The sequence below is a fragment of the Sprattus sprattus genome, assembly GCF_963457725.1.
Source record: "Sprattus sprattus genome assembly, chromosome: 3".
Classification (NCBI taxonomy): domain Eukaryota; kingdom Metazoa; phylum Chordata; class Actinopteri; order Clupeiformes; family Clupeidae; genus Sprattus; species Sprattus sprattus.
The window spans coordinates 60,097,463-60,107,462 of NC_137922.1; the positions used below are offsets into that span (position 1 = coordinate 60,097,463).

The 10,000-nt window shown below is 50.0% G+C and overlaps 2 protein-coding genes across 2 annotated transcripts in view; both read right to left on the minus strand.

The window, feature by feature from the left end:
* Positions 1–10,000, minus strand: part of LOC308362930 (1-phosphatidylinositol 4,5-bisphosphate phosphodiesterase epsilon-1-like) — a gene marked incomplete at its 5' end in the record, with an annotated part of 107,274 nt that overhangs the window by 50,353 nt on the left and 46,921 nt on the right. The gene's annotated exons all lie outside the window — the stretch shown is intronic.
* Positions 1–10,000, minus strand: part of LOC308362048 (1-phosphatidylinositol 4,5-bisphosphate phosphodiesterase epsilon-1-like) — a gene marked incomplete at both ends in the record, with an annotated part of 20,688 nt that overhangs the window by 4,074 nt on the left and 6,614 nt on the right. The window contains 4 exons of the mRNA XM_080834539.1: positions 1–55; positions 733–991; positions 1,240–1,385; positions 6,371–6,681. The exon at positions 1–55 is cut by the window's left edge and continues 172 nt beyond it. Coding sequence (XP_080690665.1) covers positions 1–55; positions 733–991; positions 1,240–1,385; positions 6,371–6,681 — 771 coding nt within the window. The remainder of the gene's footprint in view (positions 56–732; positions 992–1,239; positions 1,386–6,370; positions 6,682–10,000) is intronic.

Sequence of the window (10,000 nt, forward strand, 5' to 3'; positions counted from 1 at the left end):
CGTCGGGACCGGAGCGCTGCACGAACCCCGGCTGCCCGCTGTAGTCCGACACAAACTGGACAAGGACAGAATTCCCGTTATTCCCGTTATTCCCCATGAGTAGTTCACAACACAAACTGGACAAGGACAGAAGAGGGACGTTATTCCCGTTATTCCTCATGAGTAGTTCTCAACACAAACTGGACAAGGACAGAAGAGGGACATTAGATAGGCTAACACAAAGCTCCGTTAAGCAATGCTATGCTAGCAGCTAGTCAGGCTTACACATAGCTCCATTAAGCAATGCTATGCTAGCAGCTAGTCAGGCTTACACATATCTTCGTTAAGCAATGCTATGCTAGCGCTATACCAGTTCTTCCAATGAACCCAACTTAAATCCAACTGAAAGGTTTCCGCTGTGTGTGTGTGTGTGTGTGTGTGTGTGTGTGTGAAACTGAACCGTATCCCCTCACCTCCTTGGTGTCCTCCTTGAGATAAGTGTGTGTGTGTGTGTGTGTGTGTGTGTGTGTGTATGTGTGTGTGTGTGTGTGTGTGTGTGTGTGTGTATATGTGTGTGTGTGTGTGTGTGTGTGTGTGTGTGTGTGTGTGTATGCGTGTGTGTGTGTGTGTGAAACTGAACCGTCTCCCCTCACCTCCACGGCGTCCTCCTTGAGATGTGTGTGTGTGAGTGTGTGTGTGTGTGTGTGTGTGTGCTTGTGTGTGTGTGTGTGAAACTGAACAGTCTCCCCTCACCTCCACGGCGTCCTCCTTGGGGTCGAGCGAGGGTCGGAGTCCGATGAAGCTGGCGGCTCCGTCGAGGGCGTCGCTGAGCTCCTTGAGGAAGACGCCGCAGAAGGGCACGACCCTGCCGCCGGGGATGTGGAGCGCGCGGTGGACGGCCTTACGGTACTCCGCCGACGACTCGTGCTGCGCCATGGAGTCTTTCAGACGGCGCATGGTCTCGATGTCCGCCTGGTCCATGAACTGCCACATCTTCAGCACCTTACGGGACCTGGTGGGGGGGGGGTGGGGGGCATGGACAGAGCTGAATATTACAGGATGCATAACACAGCAATAGAGGATGCATAACACAGCCATAGAGGATGCATTACACAGCCATAGAGGATGCTTTACCCAGCCTTAATTCAGAATATTACTGGATGCATACAGAGAATATGCAACAGTTCCTGTTCATTTGTGGACCAGTGTATCCATGGAAACATTGGTTATGATAACCAAATCTCTGGAGTTCCACCCTACCTGAGCCCGGCTAGGAACTCCATGACGGCGTTGTAGTTGCCGATGTTCCAGCAGCAGTTGGCGACGTGGACCATATACGAGAACACCTCACGCTTCTCCTCCATGGAACCAGCCGTCAGAATCAGCCAGGTGACCCAGGAGCTCACCTGCAGAAGACAAAACAACCAGGAGACCCATGAGCTCACCTGCAGAAGACAACCAGGTGACCCATGAGCTAACCTACATAAGACAAAGACAAAACATGTACCCACCTTGCTACAATCATTGTGCTTTTGATAAAGAAATCCAGTGTCATCCAGATACATTTAGTTTGACTCAACAGGTGACTACTTAAAAGATTTACTCAGACCTCGTGAAGGCTTCAATAGTTATTAATGTTTGTGTGTGTGTGCGTGTGTGCGTGTGCATGTGCGTGTGTATGTGTGTGTGTGTGCATGTGCAGATTAGAAACTCAATCCATAATTCTGTTTGGGAAGATGGATGGCAATTGAACCCACTAACAGGTGGTGTGGTTTACGCCAGCTATAACTGCAATCAGAAAGGCCATTTTTGTATTTCGCTCCGTGGGTACAAAGTATTTTAAAAAGACACTATATCATAGCACATCCGACACCCGGCCTGGAATGGGCTGTGAAATTAGAGCGACTCGTTTCTCGATTGAGCCTGGACTGGAAGGGACGGAAATAAACAAACCCTCCGCTCGCTGAAGGAGCAGCTGAAGCGGAGATCGTGGATCAGCGTTGGCCGTCAGAGGGGACTAGGTAAACACATCGTGTGTGTGTGTGGGTGTGTGTGTGTGTGTGTGTGTGTGTGTGTGTGTGTGTGTGTGTGTGTGTGTGTAGATCGTGGATCAGCGTTGGCCGTCAGAGAGGCCTAGGTAAACACATTTCTCTGACTGACTTAATTAAAAACGAGTCGTTTGAATCGGCCTTTTCTGTTCCTCGCCCAAGCAGCTCACACACACACACACACACACACACACACACACACACACCTCAGCAGCTCAGGTGTATTGATGCGCTCTAATTAAAGCTGGTGGGATGCTGAGGGTAAATAGTGAATGCGAGTGAGTGTGTGTGTGTGTGTGTGGGTGTGTGTGTGTATGAGAGAGAGGTGGGATCTTGAGGGTAAATAGTGAATGAGAGTGACCTCCATTGCCCCTAAATCATGAGTATGTGTCTTACTTGTGACACCTCAGACATATTGTGAGTGTGAGTGTTCAACCCTAGTACATATAACAGAGAGGAACTTGTCAGAGAGAGTTAACTTAAAGTTCTTTCGTCCGTTTGACAGGTAGGGACACCTCATCCTGCCAGAGGTCAGAGGTCGCCCCTCCTCCAATAGAAGGCCGTTAAAGGAGATAGGAGTTAGTTCAGTCAGAAAGGAGGTGAGGATTCTCCTAATAATGTCGTCTGTGTATGAAGAATAACACTCCAGCTTTTGACAGCCGTTCCTCAGGAACAGTGTTAAGCACTTTCAGGAAAACCGTCCAAGGCTGATGTAAGATAAACACACAATACTGTTAACACTGGCATGGGCGTGATATTAAATAAACATGTCACTCTTCAGCGATCAGCTACAGCTTTTGAGAAGATGACTCAGCAAACTAATGAATGACTCAGCTTTGGCCAGACTAAGCTATATAAGAGGTATTGACAGCAGCTGCTGTGGTGTGTGTTCCAAATACTGTACACCGCAGAGCAGAGCTGTGTGTGTGTGTGTGTGTGTGTGTGTGTGTGTGTGTGTGTGTGTGTGTGTGTGTGTGTGTGTGTGTGTGTGTACACAGCAGAGCAGGGTATGGTGGTCGCTGTGCCCTAACTCCCTCGGCGGCGGTTAACTGACCCTGGAAAGGCACGCTAACAATGAACCAGTGAATTCAGAGGTCATGGCCTTTAGATCCCCTGGCAGCTTCCATCGTCATGACCGGGACTCGTCTCAATGGAGGAATGAACACACGCAAACACACCGCGCACACACACACACACACACACACACACACACACCGCATGCACGCAGGGGGAAAGCCATCAGCCACTCTCCCTAGCAACCCAGCAGTCACATGTCACTTTCAATCGTCGCCTGACTTCACTCCTTAGCCAACGATAGTGGCACAAGAACATGGAAAGAACATATAGAACGTAGTGGTAGAACATGGAACACAGAACAAAGAACATATAGAACATGGTGGTAGAACATGGAACACAGAACAAAGAACATATGGTGGTAGTTGTAGTGGTGTTCATGGTCCAAAAATGTTTTATCACTCAGTCCGAAAGCTCTTAAGTCTTATCTTATATTTTACTATAGACGTGATCAATCGTAGTGATCGTAGACTAATCTGTCTTATCTCATATGTAACTATAGACGTGATCAATCGTTGTGATCGTAGACTAATCTGTCTTATCTCATATGTAACTATAGACGTGATCAATCGTTGTGATCGTAGACTAATCTGTCTTATCTCATATGTAACTATAGACGTGATCAATCTTTGTGGTCGTAGACTATTCTGTCTTATCTCATATGTTCTTTAACCTTCATGAGGGCCGCCTTTGGCTTTTCCTATTACCACCGACTTTCATAAAACCTAAAGTTCAATCAAGAACCAGCTTCTGACACCCCAGTATGCCCTGACTGCCTCTCCTCAACCCAAGCAACATCACCATGTCCTTCACCATAACACTTCATGTCCTCTAACTCTCTGTCCACACACACACACACACACACACTCCTCTAACTCTCTGCACACACACACACTCCTCTTCTCTCTGCCGCTTCACACTCACACCCTCTCAGCTGCTTTAACACCCCTCTAGTTCCCACCTGCGTTCTCCTGTTTCAGCATAGCACACAGCACACACACACAGGCCCAGTGGAGGCCGTGCCAGCTTGCTAACACCGGTGCTTGCGTAAGAGGGACAGACACGCAGGCACACTATGTCCCCTCCAGGACACTTTAAGTGCTAACGAAGCAGGGGGGGTGGGGGGGGGGGCTTCAAAGCACCTCGCTGACAGCCGCTGCTCCCCCCCCCATCAAAGACAGACACCAGACACTCCGTCTGCATGGTCGGTGCCGTGCGATTCAGCTTACAGCAGACCAGCGCTCGAGAAGAATGAAATAATGCTGTTGTGTAAGTGGGTGACTGGGTTGAAGGGGTATGCGTGTGTGTGTGTGTGTGTGTGTGTGTGTGTGTGTAAGTGGGTGACTGGGCTGAAGGGGTATGAGGGACGGACATACACACACACACACACACACACACACACACACACACACACACACACACACACACACACACACACACACACACACACACACACACACACACACACACACACACACACACACACACACACACACACACACACAAACGCGCGCGCACGCACACGCACTGTGTAAGTGGGTGACTGGGCTGCAGGGGTATGCGGGACGGGCATAGTTGGCAGGGCTCGGGACATTCCACCACGGAGGCCTCTGGCAAAGTACTGGGCATAAATAATGACAGGGATAAACTGTGGGTTTTTTGTGTGTGTGTGTGGGGTTGTGTGTGTGTGTGTGTGTGTGGGGGGGGGGGTGTGTGTGTGTGTGTGTGTGTGTGTGTGGGGGGGTATTACGGAGTCGCCTAAGTGCCCTTTCCAATATGAGGAGCTGGACAGGAGAAAGGAAAAGGAGTGGACAGAGTTTAAAATGTCTTGCACAAAAAAACCTAAATATTCACTGACACTCCAAAAAATATGTTACCGATACTCTCCATCTGTTGATGAGGGGTAGGTGACGGTACAAATGATGACCCAATAAGAGTTCACAGTTCAGAGTTCAGAGTTCAATAGTTCACCTCTACTCTGAGTCACAGAAAACCCCCCCTGTAGCATGACGGTCACAGGGGTCAACTGGGGTCAACTATCAGAACTTCTCCAATAGAATACAGATCACAGACCTGGAAACAGATCCGGGACAGAGAGGGTATACTAATTACTAAATAGATGGATGTGTGTGTGTGTGTGTGTGTGTGTGTGTGTGTGTACGTGTGTGTGTGTATATGTGTGTGTGTGTGTGGGGGGGGGGCAAAGATAAACTCCAAAAGCTGTTACTGAAACGGAACATCTGTACATGACCGCCAAGTCATGCTAAGGCATGTGACCTAACTATGACATCACTAAACAAACACACACACACACACACTCATGTATACCCAGATCCAAAGGGACACTCACAATTAGATGTGCGCACACAATCACTCTCTCTCCCTTTTGCCCTCTCTCTCACACACACACACACACACACACACACACACACACACACACACACACACACACACACACACACACACACCAGCTAACATAAACAATGTTGTATGCTCCACCACTGCAACATTGAAACTGACATGACGGCAGAGTTTAAATTCCTCCCTAAAAAAAGCATACATTTCCTGACAGTTAAAGTAACACAAAGGAAATTCCAATCAGCTGAAAGATATATGGTGTACGTCAGGAAGCATTCAGACTAAACATGCTATGGCTCCGGAGAAAACAATAGGATCGGAGTGGAACATTGACCAACTACATTATTATCGAGTCGATCACTCCCAAATTGTGATGGAGAGTGAAAGTTATACATAGGAAGAATTTTAACATCTTCAATATGAGCAACACACTGTATGAATAATGCAGACGATGACTGTTTGTTGTGTCTCTCGTATCATCATGGAAGGTGATATTCAGCACCTCTACGAGCTAACCACACTTTATCACAGTCAGTCAAATGAAGTCTTCTGTTTCCTTTTGTGATGCAGTTATTAGCACCTCTACGAACCTAACCACACTTTATCACAGTCAGTCAAATGAAGTGATGCAGTGGTGACACCGTCATTCCAAGTCTCGCTGTAATGCAATCAGCTCTTCACATGACAGGCGTATTACACACACACACACACACACAGCTCTTCACATGACAGGCTTATTCAGGACAGATGTGTTGACATCAACCCTATGTTTAGTTTCCCTTTAAAACACACACACTCACTTTACCCTGCTGGAAGAGCTAGCCACCTGTTAATCTCACCTTAGCTTGACTCTTGACACACCAACCCACACACACACACACACACACACACACACACACACACCAACCCACCTCGTTGAAGCGCGTCACCAGGTCCTCCAGGGCGCTCCTCTGCTGGGGTGTGTGTGTGCCGGGCATGGCGGGCGCGGAGAGCGAGGCCCTGAGGTGGGGGTGGCGCGGCGGGCACTGGGGGCTGCCCAGCGGGCGCGTGAGCAGGCACAGGTAGTCGAGCGGGAAGACGCGGCGGTACAGCCGGCGCTCCTGCTCCGTGATGACGAGGGCCACCTCCTCCGGGAACGCCACCAGGTGCCGCAGCTCAGCCAGCTCCTTGCTGATGCCCGCCACGCCCCCGGGCAGGGCCACGCTGGCACACAGCTGCCGCTCTGAGGGAGAGAGAGAGAGCGCACACACACACACACACACACACACACACACACACACACACACACACACACACACACACACACACACCATTAATACTTAGATCAGAGAGGAAGCAATCAGCTGCTGCTCTGAGGGAGAGAGAGAGAGAGAGAGGAAGCACACACAGACACACACACACAATTAATAATTATATCAGCGAGGAATCACAGCCGGCACCATTAATACTTATATCAGAGAGGAAGCACAGTCAAACACACACACACACACCATTAATAATTAGATCGTATTTGTATTATTTATTTTACATTGCATTTCCCTCGAGGATCCTTGTATTCAAACTACCCTACTCTGCATTCAAACAAGCCTATTCAAACTACTCTGTATTCAGACGAGCCTAATGCACTACCTAGAGAGTGAGGCTGAATATAGGACCAGTCTCTGGGAGAGAGTGGAGAGAGGAGAGAGTGGAGAGAGGAAGGCTGAATATGAGGCCATATCTCTGGGAGAGAGTGGAGAGAGTGGAGAGAGGAGAGAGTGGAGAGAGAGGAGAGAGAGGAGAGAGAGGAGAGAGTGGAGAGAGGAAGGCTGAATATGAGGTCATATCTCTGGGAGAGAGTGGAGAGAGGAGAGAGTGGAGAGAGAGGAGAGAGAGGAGAGAGGCGAGAGTGGAGAGAGAGTGGAGAGAGGAGAGAGTGGAGAGAGGAAGGCTGAATATGAGGCCATATCTCTGGGAGAGAGTGGAGAGAGAGGAGAGAGAGGAGAGAGTGGAGAGAGAGGAGAGAGAGGAGAGAGAGGAGAGAGTGGAGAGAGTGGAGAGAGGAGAGATTGGAGAGAGTGGAGAGAGGAAGGCTGAATAAGAGGCCAGATCTCTGGGAGAGAGTGGAGAGAGGAGAGAGTGGAGAGAGTGGAGAGAGTGGAGAGAGGAGAGATTGGAGAGAGTGGAGAGAGGAAGGCTGAATAAGAGGCCAGATCTCTGGGAGAGAGTGGAGAGAGAGGAGAGAGAGTAGGGAGAGAGGAGAGAGTGGAGAGAGAGGAGAGAGAGGAGAGAGAGAGGAGAGAGAGTAGAGGAGAGGAGAGAGAGAGGAGAGAGAGAGAGAGGAGAGAGAGAGTGGCGAGAGGAAGGCTGAATAAGAGGCCAGATCTCTGGGAGAGAGGAGAGAGAGAGGAGAGAGAGTAGGAATAGAGGAGAGAGTGGAGAGAGAGGAGAGAGAGGAGAGAGAGAGGAGAGAGAGTAGAGGAGAGGAGAGAGAGAGGAGAGAGAGAGAGAGGAGAGAGAGAGTGGCGAGAGGAAGGCTGAATATGAGGCCATATCTCTGGGAGAGAGTGGAGAGAGGAGAGAGGAGAGAGTGGAGAGAGAGTGGAGAGAGAGTAGGGAGAGAGGAGAGAGAGGAGAGAGAGAGAGTAGGGAGAGAGGAGAGAGAGGAGAGAGTGGAGAGAGAGTGGAGAGAGAGTAGGGAGAGAGGAGAGAGAGGAGAGAGAGAGAGTAGGGAGAGAGGAGAGAGAGGAGAGAGAGGACAGCTGAACTTGGACGGATGAGCAGATCCATCCAGACTGGTAGACAGAGGTCTGGCCCCAACAGAAACACACACAGACAGGTAGACAGAGGTCTGGCCCCAACAGACACACACACAGACAGGTAGACAGAGGTCTGGCCCCAACAGAAACACACACAGACAGGTAGACAGAGGTCTGGCCCCAACAGACACACACACAGACAGGTAGACAGAGGTCTGGCCCCAACAGACACACACACAGACAGGTAGACAGAGGTCTGGCCCCAACAGAAACACACACACACAGACAGGTAGACAGAGGTCTGGCCCCAACAGAAACACACACACACAGACAGGTAGACAGAGGTCTGGCCCCAACAGACACACACACAGACAGGTAGACAGAGGTCTGGCCCCAACAGAAACACACACACAGACAGGTAGACAGAGGTCTGGCCCCAACAGAAACACACACACACAGACAGGTAGACAGAGGTCTGGCCCCAACAGAAACACACACACACAGACAGGTAGACAGAAACACACACAGACAGGTAGACAGACGTCTGGCCCCAACAGAAACAGATCTACTGTAAACTGATTAAGAGGTGACCACAAATGAACCCAATACATGCTGGGAGAGAGATGTGCTGTCAGTCAGGCCCTAGTCTCACAGAGCCGATGTAAAGCCCTCAGCTGCACTGTGTTCAACTCTACTGCGTGCTCTCTCTCTCTCTCTACCTCTCTCTCTCCCTCTCTCTCTCCCTCTCTCTCTACTCCACTGTGCTCTCTCTCTCTCTCTCCCTCTCTCTCTACTCCACTGTGCTCTCTCTCTCTCTCTCTCTCTCTCTCTCTCTCTACCTCTCTCTCTCCCTCTCTCTCTACTCCACTGTGCTCTCTCTCTCTCTCTCTCTCTCTCTACCTCTCTCTCTCCCTCTCTCTCTACTCCACTGTGCTCTCTCTCTCTCTCTCTCTCTCTCTCTCTCTCTCTCTCTCTACCTCTCTCTCTCTCTCCCTCTCTCTCTACTCCACTGTGCTCTCTCTCTCTCTCTCTCTCTCTCTACCTCTCTCTCTCCCTCTCTCTCTACTCCACTGTGCTCTCTCTCTCTCTCTACCTCTCTCTCTCCCTCTCTCTCTACTCCACTGTGCTCTCTCTCTCTCTCTCTCTCTCTCTACCTCTCTCTCTCCCTCTCTCTCTACTCCACTGTGCTCTCTCTCTCTCTCTCTCTCTCTCTACCTCTATCTCTCCCACTCTCTCTACTCCACTGTGCTCTCTCTCTCTCTCTCTCTCTCTCTCTACCTCTATCTCTACTCCACTGTGCTCTCTCTCTCTCTCTCTCTCCCACTATAGCAAGCCAAATTCGGTAGCAGATCCGATGCATGTGTTTACATCCCAGAGGGGTTTAAGTCATCCCCCAGTCTCAGACTCCAGCGAGTGCAAATGAAGCCCTGGGTGGCCGTGCTATGGGCAGTATGTGTGGCGCCAGTGATGTGGGCAGTACGCGTGGTATGGGCAGTATGTGGGGTATGGGCAGCCTGGGATGGGATGAGGAATTTAAAGGTGTCGTCTGTGATTATAATCTTATACAATTTGATTTGCTGTTGAGCTCAAACATCAACAACATTTCACCAGAATCGTGCACAACACCTTTAAATCATCTGCAAGTCTGAGTCTCTGGGCCTCAAGGCGAGGACTCTGGTGCCCACAGTCCTGCGAGCAATGGACTGTGGGCTGTGTGTGTGCTGTGGGCAGTGTGTGTGTGTGTGTGTGTGTGTGTGTGTGTGTGTGTGTGTGTGTGTGCTATGTGTGGTATGAGCAGCATGG